The following is a 20,342-nucleotide window of genomic DNA, read 5'->3' on the forward strand; positions in this document are numbered from 1 at the left end:
AGCTGCTTAATTCGTCTCCATATTATGCTCAGGCCAATGGACAGGCCGAGTCTAGTAATAGGACGTTGATTAATTTGATAAAGAAGAAGGTATCTGATAATCCTAAACATTGGCATAAGATTTTGTCTGAAGCTTTATGGGCTCATAGAATATCTAAACATAGTGCTACTAAAGTATCTCCTTTTGAGCTTGTCTATGGGCAGGAAGCAGTGTTACCTGTGGAAATAAGTTTGAATGCTGTCAGGTTTGCCAGACAAAATGATCTAACTGCTACTGATTATTATAATTCAATGATGGATAATATTGATGAGGTGACCGACAAGAGGATGATAGCTTTGGGAGCAATAGAAAAGGACAAGATCATGGTAGCCAGGGCCTACAATAAGAAGGTCAAAGCAAAGTCATTTCAAGTAGGGGATCTGGTGTGGAAGACCATCTTGCCTCTAAGGAATAAAGACCGGAAGTTTGGAAAATGGTCGCCAAGCTGGGAGGGTCCTTATAAAGTAAAACAGGTAATGTCTGGTAACGCCTATTTGCTACAAACATTACAAGGCAAGGATTTACCAAAGGCTTTGAATGAGCGTTTCCTCAAACAGTACCATCCTAGTATGTGGCAAGATGCCTAAGAGAACCGATGTGATCACATCGAGTTAGATGCTTTCGGTTCGCCCAGCTCCACCAAAAGGCAGGGGGGCATATGTTCGAACCAAAAACGAGCAAACGGACGGTCCGGCCCTGAGGCCGGACGGTCCGCGGTCCGGACGGTCCGCGCCTGTGGGCCGGACGGTCCGCGCGTGCGCAGAACAGATTAGGGTTCCGAGTTTTGTGCTACGGTTGTTAGCTATATTCGCGGGATTAGCTCGGAATCAGTTGTATAAAGGGTCCAGCCCCCCTCCTCTATAAATAGAGAGGTCTACAGCCGATTTGTAATCATCAACAATCGAATCAATACAACTTCTATTCACATTTATTTACAGTACAATTAGGAGTAGTTCTAGTCTAGTTCTAGTTTAGCCTCTCAATCCCCAAATTCTTCGCCTCTCTTCGACTCTACGCCGATTAGAGGAGTCTAGGTCGGCCGGCCCGAGCCTAGACAACCCCTAGGATCTCTCCTCCCCGACGGGGTCCCTCCCGAGAGCGAGATCCAGGCGCCGCCGGCGATCTTCCGCCGCCCCTGCACACGCGCGGACCGTCCGGCCGTCAGGCAGGAAACCCTAGCCCCTGCGCCAGGTCGCGGACCGTCCGCGCCTGACCAGAGAGCACCGCCGCCGGTTCTTCTTGAGTATTTGGCGCTCCGAAAAAGCGTCAACACCCGCTGACCAGTGGCGGATCCAGGATTGATACAAGAGGGGGCTACTAAGCTAAGTCTATAAATTTTCCCGGTCTCTATCTCGTCGGGTATATGGGGATCCGATGGGAAAAAATCCCCACGAACAGTCCACTTAAAAATATATGGTCAGTGAATAAATCAACTTCACGTACTGCAGATGTGTGCTACACTGGAATCACTGAATCAACAGAAGCATAAACCAGTTACCGGGAACAGGAAGCAGTCGATGCCGAGTTGCCGACCAAATCTGCAGGCTGCACCGCTGCAGCAGGTGCCGACGGCCGCTGGAGGAATCCGACTATCCGAGCAGGAGCAGCCGACGGTCCGAGCAGGGAGCAAGCAGCGCCGCAGCGGAGCAGCCGAGCAGGGGACGGACCGGCGGATGGCGGAGCAGGGCTGCAGCCTGCAGGGGAACGCGGTCCACGAAGGGGAGGGAGACACGGTCGCACGGACGGTCGAACGGAGCGGCTGCGGGCGAGCGGCGGAAGCGGAAATGAAAAAAGGGTTAGCGACTTAGCGTTCCTTGAGACGGAGACGGCGCGAGAACCGGAGACGGCGAGCGCCGAGCGAAGCGGGCGAGTGGCGGCTGGCGGCTCTACACCCAGGGCGGATTTGCGGACGGAGACGACGCGAGAACCGGAGACGCAAGCGGAGTGGGCGAGTGGCGGCTGGCGGCTGTACACCACACGGCTGACGGCTAGAGGAGTGGAGGCGAGAGCCATCTGCTTTACTGCTTGTACTGGGCCGCGACCGGGGCTGCAGCCCAGGCAGCCCCGGTCGTAGATCCGCCCCTGCCGCTGACTCTTTATTTTTTCAATACTAAGAGAAAGGCATGAGTCAACTTTGATAACAAATCAAATGCACCATTGCGCACAAACAAGGTCAACATTACATTATGATGTTGATGCGTCGACAAGAAGAACTGAAAAACACGACGACGACGAGACGAAGACTCCAGGTCTCCATCCTCATCCTGGCATCCTGATTCCTGAACTGGCGTGTGGAATGTGGTCGTGCTGCTGTGCAGCTAGCGACACTTTCCACCACACCGTGTTAAAAAAACTTCAAACCTTCACCAGACACTGACTAGACCGTCCCCACACATACACACATCCCTCGTGCCCTGGTGTCAGTGACACAAAGAGTTCACAAACCTAACACGCCACGCTCCGCCTCCGCTCCTGCTAAACGAGACGTCTTTTTGACTCCTCGTCTCTTCTCCGTTCTGCCATCTCACTATCCGTCTCTGCTTAGCGGCGAAGCCAGAGAAACGGGAGTAAATTAGGAAAACCCGCTGTGCGAATCGAACATCTCGAAAGCGATTTACTGCTGCGTGCGTTTCGGCCGCTGATCCCGAACACTTCCTGGCTTCGTGAGGATAAGTTCAGGTTAGCCATTCCGCCTTTCCCCGTACCTGTTCTCGTGTGTCTCTTCTTTTAGATGTGGCTAGAGTAGGTGCAGTTGTACTTACGTCGGGAGTTGATTTTTGTTCGCTTATCTTGTGCAAAATCTGGGGGTTTTCCGACGCGCTGCAAGGTTCGCGCAACGCGGGTCTGGAGTGATTTCTGGGATTGCTTCCGGTTCCAGCATTTCGTAACGAGAGGCGGCGCCGCGGTCGACGCGTTTCTGGATGGATTTCTTGTCCTTTTTTCGTCGCGCATTTTCCAAATCTCATCACTAGAGGACGGGGGGAGGTTGAGATGTGGAAGTACAGAGCGATGATTCTGCTGTTGCTTTATCGGAATTCGGGACTTCGTTTGTTTGGTGCATCTCACAGCTGTAATTTTCCTCGCGCTCTTTTTATCTTCTGGGGTTTACGGGGATGCTCAGGCAATCCCTTTAAGCAGGCGACCATTGTTCCATCGGATTTCGTCGATGCGCTCTCTGTCTGCGCGAACCGCGAAGGCGCCTCTAAGTCGAACGTATTGCTTCGCTCCAAACCGTCCCTCTCCGGCTCTCCCCCCACCTCTCTCAATCAGATGTAATGGGCAAACCAGAATCTTAGTTAGACGCTAAATCGCGTTAGTTGGGTTCTCTTGATTAACGGTCTCATGTGCATGCACTGTCTCCCTCCCAAAACAGACGCAATTGGGGTTTTAAATCGAGTCAAAATAAGTTAGGTTTGACTAAATATATTTTATTTGGTACGTTTTTTGCATTTATTTGGTCAAAGTTGAGATAGATTGACTCGATAGAAAGCTAGAATTGCATCCTTTTTTTTTGGTTGGAACCTTGGAGGCAGTGCTGCACACCAGCGCCGTCTTCAAATTTTTTAGGCCCTGGGCGAAACCATAAATGAGGCCCCTAAATTTAAAAAAAAAATACATAATCAAAATACAATTCAGTTTACATAATCAAATACAGTTCAATACCTTTATGTTCTGCTAAAAAGCAAAATCTTTCTAGTATTTCTTGAGGTAAAATCTTCGATTAGATCTTCGTATTTAATCTGCTCCAACAGATCACTTTCAATTGCTATGGTCGCCAATCCATTGAGTCTTTCTTAGTTTCTTGTGTCATTGTAGAACGCAAATAGGTTTTGACCAACTTGAGTTTAGAAAAACTCCTTTCCGCAGATGCAACAGTTACAGGAACTGTTAACAAAATTCGGTATACAATATTGGGAAAACACCCTAAATGTTTCACATGCTTCAAAATGTCAAGAGGGCCCATAGATTTCTTAATTAAATCTCGGATGAGTTTTAACTCCACAAACAATTATTTTCCATTAATATCTGAATGTTCTCCACTTTTGAGTGCAGCCTTAAGATTCATAGAACAAGAAAATAATCTCTTATCATCCAAAGAGCGCAACTTATCTGAAGTAAACAAGAAACCAAAAGTCTTTTCATACCCCTGGTATTGTTCAAATCTTCTAGTCAGTGACGCGATCGCTTGATCAACAATAGCAAGAAAATAAGTTACCCTAAATCATTCTTGTGCAGATTGTGAAGCAATAGAAGTATCTTCAGGGGTCTCATCGAAGTGTCTTTTTCTTTTGACTTTACGTTTAGTGCGGAATTTTGGATCAATATCCATCTCAGCTGCAACTTCTCTTGCAGCTTCCAATGCTTGTGAGAAGCCAATTTCTCTGTACTTAGTGAAAAAAGAAATCAGCTCCTGCACTCTTTCAATTGCAATATCAATAACCATATCCTTTGATTGTAGTTGCTTACTGACCAAATTAACAGCAGATAATATTTCGTACCATATGATTATTGCCAGTAAAAATTCAATACATGTACGTGAAATGGAGGCCCCAAAAAAATGGGGGCCCTGTGCGGTCGCTCATTTTGGCCCTGCTAAGCGACGTGGCTGTGCACAGACAACTCACACACCTTTTAACTGGCTCGTTTACTGTGATGTGCACATTATGAGATTCATTGTTTTCTATAACTCTCCAAACCGTATTTTCATGCTGTTGCATTTGCAGGGCCAGCCAGAGTTTTAGATGAAGACTTGATTTCTCCTCTCAGATAATAGAGGTAGGTCTCAGTAGTTTAAGTGTTAATATAATTTCTCTTTGTTTTGTTGATATTGCTTGTATTCTGTTTTCTTGTTTGTTTTATGTCAGCGGTTACCATTTATGTGTCTTTGCAAGCTAATGGTAGCAATTTTGAAGGCTTATTTATTTCGATGGGTCATTTTTAACCTCGGACGCCACACCATTATTTTTCTGTTGTTCTTACATTTTTTACTGTTACATCCCGCTGTAATTGACCAATAAATATTTGCTAGCCTGAATATCCATGGAGTTTTTACTCTCTAAGGGCTAGTTTGGGAACCTCAATTTTCCGAGGGATTTCTATTTTCCCATGGGAAAATGAACTAATTTCCCTTGGGAAAATAGAAATCCCTTGGGAAATTGAGGTTTCCAAACTAGCCCTAAAGAAGGGTAATCTCATTCGTGTGTAAAAGATGCATGCAACGTATGCTTGCAGAAAATCTTTTCTTCTGCGATATAATTGAAAGCTATGTGCTAATGTAATGGATCAAAAGCTATGTGCTAATGTAATGGATCTGTGCTGCAGTGTTTCAAAATGACTGATCAGGAGCGAGATGATGTTCCCATGTTGCTAAGAAATGTTGAGCTACCAAGATTTCCTCTAAGAAGTACTTCAATGTGTATACCAGTCAGGGATGATGATTATGAAGAAGACACCTTTGTGCCCCATACTGGTCCTCTATTCGTCCAGCCATCAACTCAGACGGCACCGGGAATTTCATTTACAGGTAGAGACACACCTGATAGGCTTCCTAAACCTTCACAGGGAAAACAAGTCAGCAAGCCACATGCAATCATGCCAGAAGAAATAAGAGGAAATAAGTGGTCTTACAGTGGGCAGGTTCCAAAGAATGAACACTTGATGATGTCTGGGCCTTTGGGGCAATGTGATAATCCCGACTGTGTGAATTGCCCTCCTGCTTGTAAAAACAGAAGACATTTTCAGAGAGGTTCAAATGCTTTAGACAATAAGGTATGTCCTTGAAATATGTCATTTGATCTAAAGTTGCAAACAATAATCTGTTAATCTGTTGACTATGGTACTAACATGTTTTCCTTTGTTCCTGATGAAGATCCATAATATTCTTTATGGTCACAGTCGTGGATGGAAGAAGAAGATTGAGCAAATCATGGCATGCATTCCGATTATGAACCCACATGCAAAGCCTGTTCAGCGGTGGAATCAATTCTTTGTCATATCATGCCTGATTGCCATTTTCATTGATCCCCTGTTCTTCTTCTTACTATCAGTACGACAGGTAACATTATACAAATTTTCAGTATGTGTTAGATCTATCTTTGTGCTTATATGCATTTGGCTACTGCATTTTGTTAGTCACTCTTGTAGTAATTTTAATCAGAGCTAACCACATTTTCTTTATTTGATTTTGTCAAATGCAGGATGGCAACTGCATAGTGTTAAATTGGGAAATTGCTACAGCGCTTGCTGTTGTGAGAAGTGTGACTGATGCTATTTATTTCCTCCACATGTTGCTTCAGGTAAGTTCATTATCCTTTTACTCTTCCAGATCAGCTTTTACATTATGTACAATGTTTATCCCTCATACACAAGTTGGTACAAGATGGAATTCTTGTGCTCTATGGTCATATGGGTGATTTGGTATCCAGGTCTAAGATTATTATTATCTTCATTCGTTATTAGTTATTCAGGACATCTCTTTGTGAATGACTTTTGATAACAACAACAAGGCTATCTCCAGCAACTTACCCATCCCCATCCTCATATTCAAACTCTACTCTGCAAACAGTGCAAAACAATGTTTTGGGTGACCATATAGGTGAACTGTTGAAGACAGTCTAACACCAACAAAGCCTTTTAGTCCCAAGTAAGTTGGGTATGCTAGATTTAAACCCCAACAGAAACCACAAGTCAAGGTTCAAGCACATGGATAGCTATTTTTCATGCACTCCCATTCAAGGCTAAATCTTTGGTTATATTCCTTACCTACAATTCTCCTTTTACTGTGCCTTATTGTCTTTCCATGTCAACTTTGGCCTTTCCCTGCCTCTTTTCTCATTTTATCGTGGTCTCTGATGGACATGTCCAAACCATCCCAACTAGTGTTAAACAAGTTTTTCTTCAATTGGTGCTATTCCTAGCCTATCACGTATACCATCGTTTTAGTCTTGATCCCTTCTTATATGGCCACTAATGCAACACAAAATACACATTTCTGCAACACTTATCTGCTGAACATGTCGTCTTTTTGTAGGCCAACATTCTGGAGGTCTAATCATCGTTCTATAAAACTTGCTTTTTAGCTTCTGTGGTACCCTCTTGTCATATAGAATGCTAGATGCTTGATGTCACTTGCAAATGAGTTCTGAACCTTCTTCAAAACAAACCTTTGATCATATACTGATTTCTAGAAATACTGAAGTTGCACTGTTCAGAACAATTTTTTATTGTTGACATTGCATATCCTTGCCATCCTGATCTTACTCCCTCTGTTTTGCAATAATTGTCCACAACCTGCCATGTGCAGAGAACAAGGAAGTACTAACTTCAAGAAAATAATGTGAAATGACCAACCATTTGCCATACACCCTATTTAATGCGAAAGGGCCTCTAGTTGAGTTGGTTAGGTGGTCTGAGTAGCACTCCTCAGGTTCTGAGAGCCAATTTTTAAAAAGGTCACTTGCTGGTTCCCCTGGTTGTGTGCACATGAGATAGACTGACCTATGGGGGTGGTTCCTCGTGTGGGGGCTGGGAGGGCCCAAAGCACGAGTAAAGATCTGGCCTATAGGGGGTGGTGGATCCTCATGTTGGAGGGGGGGGGGAGCTTTTGTGAACTTTCTCGGTTGTGGCTCCGATTTAGCTTCTTCTTAATATAAGTAACGTGGGGGCGGTCTTTCCTCTACCGACTGAGTTTTTTTACACCTATTTAATGTAATTATATAGTACCATATCTCTTCTACCCCAGCATTTAATTGGGTTTAGAGAGTCGAAGTACTGCAATAACTGCTCGGCCCCTAGGATGGCGGTGGCGAGGTGTTTTGTGCGGATCTGGTGGGAGATGGCGCGGCACATCGGCAGTGGAGCACGCGGCGGCACGATACCTATGGGTGGCCGTAGCCGTGCTGGGGCACGCCGTGGCGCGCGCCGCAGTGCTCGTCGGGCGGCGGCTGAGGCCCAGGCGGCCATGCGTGGCGGGGTGCCGCTGTCAGGGCGTCGTGGCCTGCCTCCGTGCCTCGCTCGAGGATCTGCTCTGGTCGTCGTCGCCGTGCACTGTCGGTGGGGCTAGGGTGACGCTGAGCTGTGGTTCTTCGAGGCGGAGGCCGTCGACACGTGCGTCGGCGGGCAGATCTGTGCGGGGGTCGGCGCACCGCGGCTTGGGCGACTCGGCTGGGCCGGTGCGCTGGCTGCGGCGAGGATGTCCACTGGGTGGTGACTGCGGTGGAGCTCTGGCGGTGCGGTCGCAGCGCTGTTGCTGCCTGCTGGGGCTACATTCTGGTCCCGCGGCGGTGGCGGGCTTCCCGGCTGTGGGCGTGTGGCTACTGTGTTGAGTGCTTCCGGTGGTTGCAGAAGTGAGGGTCGGTGAGGAGCAGAGGTTGGAGCAGCGACCTGTGGCCTGCTCGTGCGGGCGTCGTGGCCTTGTCTGGGACTGCGGCCGCCGGATCTGGCTCCTCAGTGGTGGTGTGTGGCGACGGCAGGTGGGCAGCAACCTGCCGTGCCCTACTGGCGTCTGCGGTGGTGCGCGTGCCATCGGATCTGGCGCGTCGCACCGGCTGCTGCCAGGGATGGCCGACGGGAGATGCGGCGTGAGGTGCTGCTGCCGCTCGACCAGGTCCATGGGTCCAGCCAGAGGTGGTGGTGGTCGACGCAGCTTTGCGGCTGTTGTGGCAGCCGACGCGTCGATGTCCCTCTGGATGGGTTTGTGTGGGTTGTCTGGGCGGCGGTGGCGGCGGAGGTGGTTGCTTTGTCACGGGTTCTTGGCTGGTCGTTTTGCTGGGATTTTCTTGGGCGAAAGTGTTGGCGACGACGACACCCCTGGGCGTCGCTTCCCCTGTTGAGGGCGTCGGCTCCCCAGCACTGTCTTACGTGGGCGAAAGCCCGGTCCATCTCGGACCGGCGACGGTGGCGTCCCCGATGTCACTCCCTTCCTGAAGGCGTCGCTACTGAAGTTTGTATCGGCCACGCCGTAGCCTGTGGTGGTTGCTTTCGTCTTTCGGGTGCCAGTTTGCGTGTGGAGGTGGGGGCTTGCATCATGAAGTCGAAGCTGCTATGTCAGGGGATGTGGCTCGACAACGATGACGTGGGGCGACCCCCCCTTCTTCGTGGGTTGGTCTGCTTCGAAGATGAGGCATTTGGCGGAGGATTAAGGTTTTGGAAGTCTCGCTGGTGAAGAATCGGAGCTGTCTCGAGTGGGATGTCTCGTGGCTTGGCAACGACGGCGCGCCGCAGTCTTCCTTCTCCTGTGCTGGTGTTTGTAATCGTCGTCGTGTTTCCTTTGGCCTTGTGCTGCCCGTCTTGGGAGTCGGAGCTCGTCACTTATGTTGAGCTCGGCAACGATGACTCAGGATGGGCACTGTGTGTGTGGGTTGTTTGTGCGCCCTGTATTGGTTTTGGGCCCGGTTTCCCTTAAAACTGGGTCAATTCTTTCCTTCTTAATTGAGAGGCAGAGCTCCTGCCATTACGTTCAAAAAAAATATCCTCAAATAACAAGTATTGTGAAACATTTTCTCCTGAGGTGATGGACACGCATTGCAGCAGGGAGGGAATATTTGTTTACAATAACATATGTGCTCCTTACCTTAAAAGTGTTGATTAATTTCACCAAGCATTAGTATAATGTTTTAAGCTTTGTCTTGTCAGTTGGTTTAGCATGCAACCTGTCCCTCAGCTATAGATAGGTTTCTATTTTTTAATGATCAACTATTTGTCTTGTCAAATGAAAATTGACCAACCTGCTTATGTGACTTATTTCATGAATATAATTAGATATTTGTCTTTCAGTTCAGATTGGCTTATGTTGCACCAGAGTCACGAGTGGTGGGAGCTGGAGACTTGGTTGATGAGCCAAAAAAAGTTGCTATCCATTATCTTCGTGGTTACTTTTTACTTGATTTCTTTGTTGTGCTTCCACTCCCTCAGGTAACATAAAGCTTCCGTTCGCTAATTTCTCTTGCTTTAGATATTATAAGCTGCTTCTTTTTTACTTAATGAATTCACACATCTTACTTCACTGAAATAGATATTGAAACTCTATCTGTTAGAGACCCCTTTTTGTTTAATTATGCTGTGTTTTTATTTCTGTAATGTCTGAGTAGTTTCCATTAGATTTAGGGTCAACAAGAAATAAAATAACACACAAATTACGGTTTCAATACCCTTGTATATACCAAGGCATGCCATGACTTTTTCCTGTTCCTGAACTTGTGACATGTGAGCATCTGGGAAGAACTGATGTTGATTTAGTCATACTTACATCTAACCATAATTAAGGAATATGTTGGCGATTTGTGTGTTCGTCAACAACTTGTTTCTGCCTTGCCTTTTTGCAGCTTTGCTTTATGAACTTTGTCTGTATGTATAGCACTTCATCTGATTTTACTTGCATGAATGCCATGTATCTGTCAATGCCTAAAGTTGCTTGTCTAAACTCTGAACTGATGATTGATGACATGTTCTTTTCTGATGTAGTTAAGAACAAAAAAGTGAAATAATTTTACACATTTTTCTTCACTGCACTCTTTATGCCTTTTGCTAATATTTTTCTTTGTTTTTTTATCAAGGTGATGATACTGCTAGTAGTTCCTAAAGTTGGGTTATCTGCTGCAAACTATGCTAAGAATTTATTGCGTGTCACTGTTCTTCTTCAATATGTCCCCCGTATCATCAGATTCGTACCACTTCTTGATGGTCAGTCCACCAATGGATTCATATTTGAGTCAGCATGGGCTAATTTTGTGATCAACCTTCTAATGTTTATTTTGGCGGGACATGTGGTTGGTTCATGTTGGTATCTCTTTGGCTTACAGGTTAGTTGATTTTTTTGTAAGATTATTTGCAAAAATTGGTAGTGCACATTGGTTCAAATGTTCCAATGTGGATAATCGTACAAACATATCTAGTTTTTTGACGTGTTTCAATAATGAGTAATATATGCTTTACCTACTTAAATTGGAAAATGTTCAGATCCAAATACCTATGTACTATGTTAATCTGTCTGTGACATGTAACATGTTGAATTTATATATTCAATCACAAACCTATCATTTTCTTTTGTTTACCGTTTTGTCACAGAGGGTTAACCAATGTCTACGAGATGCTTGTTCTATATCGACCATTCCATATTGTGATTCTTTTATAGACTGTGGACGTGGCATTGGGAGTGGACTGTACAGACAGCAGTGGTTCAATGACTCGGGTGCAGAAGCTTGTTTTAACACTGGAAATGATGCTACTTTCCAATATGGAATTTATGAGCAGGCTGTTTTGCTCACTACAGAAGACAGTGCTGTAAAACGATATATATATTCATTATTTTGGGGGTTTCAGGTATTTGCCATCATTTGCTTGTGCCTTTCCACTTCTGTAGGTGTCTCTTTGTTGCATGTCAAATATGTGACAATCAGATTGTCATGTATGATGTTTTAGGTCGTTACTATCTAATGAGGCATGCTAACTGATGAGGTTTCATTTTATTTAAATTCAATCTAACTAGTGTTTTTACTCATAGTTCTTGGTTTGATTTCAGCAAATAAGTACCTTAGCAGGAAACCTTGTCCCGAGTTACTTTATATGGGAAGTTCTGTTCACGATGGCTATTATTGGTCTGGGACTGTTGCTTTTTGCATTGCTTATTGGAAACATGCAAAATTTTCTGCAAGCTCTTGGAAGAAGGTATGTGGTTATACTACTGCCTTATATACCATGCTACTCGCACCAAATGTAAATATAAGTTCATCTAGGTTTGTTCTAGGTCAAACCTTGTTTTACCATTGAGTATCAATACCTAAAATTTTACTATATAGATCGACAAAACAAGATTAACAGTTCTAGATTCATTCTGAACAGTACTTCTACTCCCTCCGTCTCAGAATATAAGGCGTGCTCTCTCTATGCACACGTACATCGATGCAGTGGACAGTGGTATAGAGATAATTAAATGTATTTCTTGGTCTTTGATCCAGAGGTGGTTACACCTTATATACTGGGACAGAGGGAGTATAATGTAAGCTATTCTCATTTAAAATGAGCTATTTTTGTAGATGTTGGTAGAAGTGTTGTATTGAAGATCGTCATTTTTTCCTAATTTTGATTCGAAGTATATGCTTGTACAGTCATGTACTGCGACATGTTGTGTCCTGGGTACTGAATAAGGATGTCAATGAACCGGTCTCGAGCGAGCTTGGCACCACAAGCTTGAGTTGGACTAAATTTCTAGGCAAGCTCTATCAGAGCCTGAAATCTAGAGCTTATTATAGTAATGTTTGAGCTTGTGCTAAGATGTTCGGTTTGATCAAAGCTCGAATAAGGGTCAAGCTTGGTTTTAGCAGAGGCTTGATCGTAGTCAAGAAGATGGCATATTGACATAGACAGTCGTTGGTGTTTCCCAAAACTTTGGACACTTGCTGTGTTCCAGGAGGACAGCAGTGCCTCTGAGCATGCAGTGATGGGGATTCTTGAGGGATCAAATCATTTGTGCAGCTGGCCTGCCACTGTACTCAGTGCTCATGGAGTATCCCATGGAGTCGAACTTAGGACCTGAGGAGTGCTACTCAGACTACATAACCAACTCAGTTAGAGGCTCTTTCGCTGAGGGGGGTGGGGTGGGGGCAAGAAGGAGGCGGGGCTTAGAAAAGTTGAACTCTCTGGAGGGAAGTAGTAGCAAAAGGTGAGACAATTTTATTGCGCTGTATGTGCTAGCGAGCAGTTCAAATTGAGCTCATGAAGCTCGGTGAGCTTACCTTCAATGTTGAGCTTGGTTTGATTAGCAGACAAGCCAAAGCTCAAATTGAGCTTGTAGAGAAGATCTTCGAGCCCCTTTGACAGCCTAGCTCTAGGGGTGGTAATGGTCTCTAAATTTTACACTATAAAATTTAAGGTCGGACTTTATTTCTATTCACTTTTGAACTAAAATTAGTTAAGGGCTCAAACAAATTGTGAAGAGATATTTGGGTCGTGATCCATTATCACCCCTACCTAGCACTGAATGACTGAGTACAAGCTACATGCAGTTTTTGAGGGAATTGGGTAGAGTTTAGATGGCGATTAGCATTCATTTGTGGTAGCATGAATAGCACAGATACAGCCATACATGAATTGAAGGAGCAATTGGAAGGAAGACGAAGCGCTGGTTGGTTTCTGTTCGCTCAGCTGCTGCTTGATGTCTTTGTAGCTCTCCACATTCCCAAGGCCCCTGTATACAAGCCCATTAAAGTGAAACGTGTGATGCCACACCCTTGGCTCAGGAAATCTGTTTAAGCCCCTGTATACAAGCCCATTAAAGTCATCAAACACCAGTAGTTCAATCAGTGTTCTTAAGGCGCCTAGGCGAGCAAGTGGACCAGACAGGCGCCTTAGCGCCTAGGCGGCGCCTAGGCGACGCCTAGGCGGGAATGGCGAGCAAGGCGACCAGTTTTGCCCGAGCGCCTGGACGCCTAGGCGTCACCTAGGCGACGCCTAGGCGACGCCTTAAGAACACTGAGTTCAATTCACTTAGCAGTAGTTTGAAGCGCAGTAGACACAGGAAAACACATGCGGTTGATTAACAGTTTTTGATGTGTGAACATTTCACTCCTTTTCTCTTGTGACAGGAGGTTGGAAATGCAACTCAGGCGCCGTGATGTTGAAAAGTGGATGAGCCATAGGCGATTGCCTGAAGATTTGAGAAGGTTCCTCTACAGAACTTACTTAGCAAATCTTTATCACACTTTTTCCTTCAAAAAACATAAACTTAGCTAGCATGTTTCAATGTCTAATGCAGCCATTTGCTATTATAATGACAAGCAGTAATGCCGATATGGTTGTGTTTCATGATTGACTAGGGCCCTTGTGACAACAATGATATTATACCACCCTTTGTACCAAATTATAGATTGTTTTGACTTTTCTAGGTTCATAACTTTTGCTATGCACTTAGATATACCATATGTCTAGAGTTATGTATCTAGAAATGCCGAAACAACCTATAAATTAGAACGGAGGGAGTACTTCATAAATCTACTTTGTAATCAAGAAAAAGGTGTATGCTATATTGTCAGATAGTTTGAATACGTAACAATTGTTTGAGTGGTTCAGAATTCACATTAGCAATTAGGGTTTCATATCCACAAGAGACACCATCTAGTATAGTGTTAATGAAGAAATTGAATGTGATTTGGAATGTTCTTTTGTGTATTGTAAATTTGTAATCACGGGGCTTGTTTGGTGGAGGTATTTAGAGACAAATCCTTAGCATTTAATTCAATCAATATTTAAGTATAGATACCAAAACCTTCTGATGGAACAACCTAACCCGAACAGGCAGTCATTTTTATTCTTAGTCGAAGATAACTACAGCTGTACCTTTTTTATATATGTAGGAGGGTTAGACGAGCCGAAAGGTTCACCTGGGCAGCTACTCAAGGAGTGAATGAAGAGGAGCTTTTGAGTAATTTACCTGAAGACATCCAAAGGGACATACGTCGCCACTTCTTTAGATTCCTTAATAAGGTTGGTTTGTGAGGTGCCTAATGTGACAACAAATATTATTTCAATACCTTGTGTTTCTACTCCCATCCTTTGTTTCAACTATGATTTTTGTATCTAGTTTTGTGCCTATGAAATTCTACTATTCTGAAATCTGCTACTGCTGTTTGGTTCTTAGCATTCACAACTGGTAAAGTGGTAAATGTTTTTTCGTGAACGCAGGAGAGCTGCACATCATTAAATTAAGAGAAGAAAACAGTCCAAAATGGACCAAAGTACAATACCAAAATAGACAAAACACAAGACCACCAACTCCTGCTGCGCACAAAACTGCAGCCTCCTTATGCGCCTGAAAACAGCAGTACGCAAAAGGGGACTAACAGCAAAAAGTGCCAGCAGACCACACACAACTGCTCTTCACTAATCACCCAAAAGAACCCTTGACCTAAAAATTGCAGCACCAGGACCCAAAGCCCCAAGATGTCTAGCACCGGCAAGCATCCAACACTCAACTTCATCCAAAAAAACTGTCTTTATTCCATTAATGGAAGGTCTGACACCATCAAAAACCGCCTTATTACGATGAAGCCATAAACACCGAGCGATAAAGTGGTAAATGTAACTGTTATTTAGGGAGAGAGAATGGAAAAGAACTTAATCTCCAGGGGAGAAGGGTCTGAATTGATGTGAGACCACAACCAAATGTACTGAGCTAAACTTACAGTTCAGCACTTCCAAATAAGCAATAGCACAAAATATTCTGTGCAAACCACCCATTCGGTGCAATTGTGAAAACCCCCTTGAAACACATAACTAAAAATTCCTTTTTTTTGGAAATGAACACATGTATAGATGTACATTGTTGTAAAAGCTGAGGTGCAAATTCAATGTACAAAAATTCATATGAAAATAACAACGTTCAGGTGCATGTGCACTAGAAGGCAAAGTTCCTGTGATTGTCTTCTAGCACGTACACTCCTGAAATTTGTTATTTTCATATCAATTTTCAGGAAAAGATTTTGAACGTTAGCTTTTGCGACAATATATACATCTATAGATGCACTATGGATGTGAGTCATTTCAAAACTTTGAAAACTTCTATGTATGTGTTTCAACGGGTTTTGATGATTGGACCAAAGCACCGAATAGTTTGTCATAGTGATGATAGAGACTGGAAAAGAAATTTCAGAAAAAATGTAGATATTTGTATTTTCTTCATGTTGTAGGGTTTGCCTCATTTGCATGTTTCTGCAATAAATGTTGTCTGGTAAAGGTAATTCTTACAAGTTTCAATTTAGAGTTGACTAATTTTTATCTTCTTATCTGCAGGTCCGATTATTCACCTTGATGGATTGGCCTATATTGGATGCAATATGTGACAAATTAAGACAAAACTTGTATATTAGTGGAAGTGACATTCTTTACCAAGGTGGCACTGTTGAAAAGATGGTCTTCATAGTGAGAGGGAAGCTGGAAAGCATCAGTGCAGATGGCAGCAAGGCTCCATTACATGATGGAGATGTATGTGGAGAGGAGCTCCTCACGTGGTACTTGGAACACTCTTCAGCGAACAGAGGTATGCAATTTCTGCCCTCCTGGCCGCTGTTTGTCTTTTAGTTTTGTAGTTGTCCCATCTCATGACATGAACTACAACTGTTTCAGATGGTGGGAAAATTAAATTCCAAGGTATGCGGTTGGTTGCTATACGTACAGTAAGATGTTTAACAAATGTTGAAGCTTTTGTACTCAGAGCAAGTGATCTGGAAGAAGTCACCTCGCAGTTTGCTCGATTCCTGCGTAATCCACGAGTGCAGGGAGCGATCAGGTAGGCACATATTGGTTTACATTATTATATTATTATCACATCCCTGCCCGCCAGAATAGTTAGGGCTGTTCTTATCATTGTTTTTGCTAATTCATGGCAAAATACGATATTTTTTTTGATAACCATGTATCACTGCGATTTAAGACTTGTTAAATTCAGTTCCTTCCAACTAACCTCTGTCCATAGGTATGAATCCCCCTACTGGCGAACCATTGCTGCAACTCGTATTCAGGTTGCATGGAGGTATCGTAAAAGGCGGCTGAAGCGAGCTGAGAAGTCGAGGTTGAGCGAAGAGACTTATGCCTCACTTGGATCTTGACACATGATTCTTTTCAGCGTAGACGGAGGGGATGATTGATCGCTACCTGACTAGGCACTAACTTTTCAGTTTCAGTTCAGCATCTAAAGCTTCTAGAGCTGTGAAATTTCTCCGAACATGTCTACTTGGTGGAACCTAACGGGGCAAATATTTTTGGCTTTGGTGTTCCGTGTACATAATAAGAGGAAAGTTTTTTTTTTCATGCATGGTTCCTTTGCTTGAGCTACTACACGCACATATACGTTGCGTTCAGATTACTAGAAGCTATATTATTTGCCTGCCAACCGAGATGTCATCAGGCGTAAATAAACATTCATTATAAAAGAATACACAATATTTCAATCCACGGGGAATGCACGAGATTTGCAGCTAGACTCAAGAGATCAGAAGTCTGGGATATCCCAGTAGTGAAATATTCAATCTCTATGATGCGGTATTCATCCTTACGGTCTGTTTTGTAGCTTAGTATTTTCTACAGTTTTAAGATAATACTATGGTATTTGATAATACTGTGGTATTTAAACTCAATCTTAAAAGTTGTTTGGTTGTTACTCATAAAACACGGTTTTAAATACCATGGTTTATCTAAAATTATAGTATTTTTAGAGTTTTGGAAATCCACTAAGACTTCAGTTTTTATCCTCTTCACCCATCACTCCCTTTAACCCTGCTGCAGCTACAGTTCTGTTCTCTTGCTCGTTGTAAAAAATGCTGTATTCCCTCCACCTAAACAGACCTCAGCATTTTTCAAAACTGTGGTTTTAAAAACTGTAGTATTTTTTGTCGTGAACAAATGTAAACCATAGTATTCAAAACCATAGTATTCAAAACTTTGCTACCAAACACACTCTAAAATGTTTACAGATTACAGTCACGGCTAAATCATAGGGAACACTAGGATTAGCCATAGTGCCCCTTCGGCCTTCCCAACGCCAGTTCCCCCCTTGAAATCCACAGGAATTTACCGTACGGCGAGCATTTCAAAGGTCATTTGTCCCGAGTTTGAATGGTTTCTTAGATCAACCAAGGTCTGTTATTACATTTACCCCCTGAGATTAATAATCTAATCACTGTCTACTTAATCCTCGTCGTCGTCTTCTTCGTAGTATTCCTCTTCATCCTCCTCCTCCTCCTCCTCCTCCTCCTCCTCCTCCACCGAAGAAGAATATTCCTTCGCCGTGGAAAGGACGTTCCAGTGCCGCACGGCGAGGTCCCAGCCAAGGACGGACCCCGTCTCCTCCGCGTCCCACCTCGACGACAGGAAGCCGTAGTGGACCCCGAGCAGCCCCGCCGCGAAGAGCACGGCGGAGCCCGCGGCGGCGGCCCATGCCGGCAGGTCCCCGGGCTGTGCGCGCTCGAGCAGCCCCAGGAACGCGGCGTCCGCCGCCACTGCCGCCGCGGGAGGCGCCAGCATCCGCCACGTCATGCCGCGCCGCAACTCCTCCGACAGCTCCAGCCCAAGCCCGCCCGCGCGCCACTGCTTCGGGGCGTCCGGCGACGACGTCGTCGCCGTGGTGTCGATGACCTCGGCGTTGCTGGAGCTGGCGGCCGCCGGCCTGGCGCTGGGGCAGCGAAAGGCTCTGGGGCTGGCTGCGCGTAGCGGGCGGGCGCTTGCGGCGCGGCATGGGACGAGCAGCAGCTCCATTGCTGGCTGCCTTTAGCGTGCGTGTCGGTGGGGCTCGTCTCCGGCGTGCTGCGGCCTCTGGGTTGGGGGTGGACGTGCCTAGATGTATGTGAAGACGAGAAGAGAAGGGCTTGCTGCGTTATCCTGGGCTTTTCCTTTTGGGATGGCAACGTGAGATATTCTTGGCTCGGCAACATGCCCTCGTCACCAAGCCTCTGATCAAACGCAAGTTCTTTCTCCTAAACCATTCGGCAATTTTATTTGGTTTCTGCAACGGACATGCCAACGCCCAGACGCGTAGCCACTCTCGAGGGATTTAGGGTGTTTAAACGCACGAGATCTAATAGTTAGCGGCTAAAATTAGTTAAATACATCGAAACATTATAACTAATAGTTTAATTATTAGCTATTTTTAGTAAATTAGTTAATAGTTACCTATCTATTTGTTAACTACCTAATTCTACCAGCAATTTTTTAGCCAACTAACTATTAGTTCTATTACATTCGAACACCACATTAGAATAAGACCTAATGGTTCCAGGTTACCCTATTCATAAGATCTGACATTCCTATAAGAAGAACCCTAGTTACTAGTGTTGTATCGTATAGTCTGACGTCGGACTAGTTTGATGTATGCTAGAGCTTTTTGATATGTTTACACAAACTGTTAAACTCGTTAATAATGGTCTAATGATCTTGTTCACATGGTCTATCGATCATGCCCTCTCTAGCATTACACGTGGAGGCGTTCGATCATCCTCATTGGCCTAACGACCCTAATTCTAAGGGTCTAGCGCCTATAAAATGTACAAGAACATTTCTAAATTCAAAAACTTTATGAGTAGGGTTTGTTACAAACATCTTTTAGGGCTCAAATGAGATGCCTAGTGCTAAAGACAATTAGAGTGCACCACACTATAAACTCATTAGACTTATATAGGCCAAACTAGTAGTAAAATTATAGTTTGGACAAAAAAAACAAAGTCCTAAAACTATTCTAAATGTCTATCGACTCCAACCAACACTTAGAACTAGTTCATATTTAACCTTACCATCTATCATTTAAAAACCAAACCGACTTCCATACTTAGGGGCATGGAAATAATGTTGCTCAAACAATCACCATTATTGTGACTTAACTTAAGTTGCCTATATAAAACACATGTTAGTCATAAAAATATGATGTTATCATTAATCACAAAAACTACCAAGGGCATAAATGCTTTCACGACAATTATGTACACAATTATGAGTGGTTCACTGTGCCAGAGAGTCAAAGAACCAACTCATAGAGAGCATTTGGTTCTAGCATGGATCAAAGGGAGAGTGACACCTTTGTATGGGTGCTCCAATAAGGACTAGTGCATAGTGCTGACTCTATGATACCTTATTAAAATATTAAGGCATTACTAATCCATTCTATACTTTGAGCATTTACGTTCGAGCAATTTCATTCAAGTATTTACTTACTAGAATTGCAATGCTAGTATATAGGACTAGATCTTAGGGAGATTTTTTATCATGCTATTAGGTACAAGGGATGAAGTTAGGATTGATTAGAGTTTTAATTTTGTAAGAGAATTTAGAGAACCTTGTCATATTTAAAGAATCCATCTTGGACATCTTGATCCTTTTAAACCTACTTGTGTTTGTGCTATAATTTATTCATTTTCCTTTCTTCCTTTTCAATTTCTATGTTCCTTTCAAATTTACATTATTTTACTTTTTATGTTCTATTTTTCATGATATGATGTTAGAAACCTTGTCATAGGGGTCCTTCTATTGCAAGGAAAAAATTTCACATCTAACTTCATCGAGGAGCATTATTGATTTTGCCACACTATCTCATCAGTCATAATGTAGTTAATCTAGTCATACTCTAGTTATTATAGTTGGAGTTCTCATTAGAATCATCTTATGTGTACGATACATGTGAATGTGAAGTATGTTAAGGACACGAGTTTTTTGGAATATATTGTTGAGGTAGTATTATTAGTTTAATTTTTACTTACTAGAATTGCAATACTAGTATATAGGACTGGATCTTAGGGATATTTTTTTATCATGCTATTAGGTACAAG

The 20,342-nt window shown here is 43.8% G+C and overlaps 2 protein-coding genes and 1 pseudogene across 8 annotated transcripts; 1 reads left to right on the plus strand and 2 right to left on the minus strand.

Annotated features, from left to right (window-relative positions):
- The first annotated feature begins 2,365 nt into the window (after window positions 1-2,365).
- Window positions 2,366-16,839, plus strand: LOC103627804 (probable cyclic nucleotide-gated ion channel 20, chloroplastic). Of its 7 annotated transcripts, none has more exons than XM_008648113.3 (16): window positions 2,494-2,718; window positions 4,093-4,172; window positions 4,276-4,404; window positions 4,764-4,815; window positions 5,362-5,808; window positions 5,909-6,094; window positions 6,237-6,335; window positions 9,814-9,951; window positions 10,593-10,838; window positions 11,104-11,358; window positions 11,558-11,703; window positions 13,620-13,697; window positions 14,388-14,517; window positions 15,823-16,069; window positions 16,156-16,318; window positions 16,505-16,839. In XM_008648113.3, exons 5-16 carry the CDS (start codon window positions 5,371-5,373, stop codon window positions 16,635-16,637), a joined length of 2,259 nt encoding a protein of 752 aa, XP_008646335.1. In that variant the 5' UTR covers window positions 2,494-2,718; window positions 4,093-4,172; window positions 4,276-4,404; window positions 4,764-4,815; window positions 5,362-5,370; the 3' UTR covers window positions 16,638-16,839. The 7 variants fall into 7 exon arrangements, with proteins under 7 accessions (XP_008646332.1, XP_008646339.1, XP_008646335.1 ...); XM_008648112.4 differs by having other exon boundaries at window positions 2,502-2,718; window positions 4,093-4,189; XM_008648116.4 differs by lacking the exons at window positions 4,093-4,172; window positions 4,276-4,404 and adding an exon at window positions 2,867-3,109.
- On the minus strand, window positions 8,098-8,650 carry LOC109940009 (uncharacterized protein DKFZp434B061-like; annotated as a pseudogene).
- Window positions 16,840-17,597: 758 nt separating the features above from the next.
- Window positions 17,598-18,334, minus strand: LOC100275888 (uncharacterized). Its single transcript, NM_001149845.2, has one exon. The coding sequence runs from the start codon at window positions 18,280-18,282 to the stop codon at window positions 17,716-17,718; it is 567 nt and encodes a 188-aa protein (NP_001143317.2). The 5' UTR covers window positions 18,283-18,334; the 3' UTR covers window positions 17,598-17,715.
- Window positions 18,335-20,342: the final 2,008 nt, after the last annotated feature.

Source organism: Zea mays, chromosome 5 (assembly GCF_902167145.1).
Source record: "Zea mays cultivar B73 chromosome 5, Zm-B73-REFERENCE-NAM-5.0, whole genome shotgun sequence".
In the NCBI taxonomy this organism is placed as follows: domain Eukaryota; kingdom Viridiplantae; phylum Streptophyta; class Magnoliopsida; order Poales; family Poaceae; genus Zea; species Zea mays.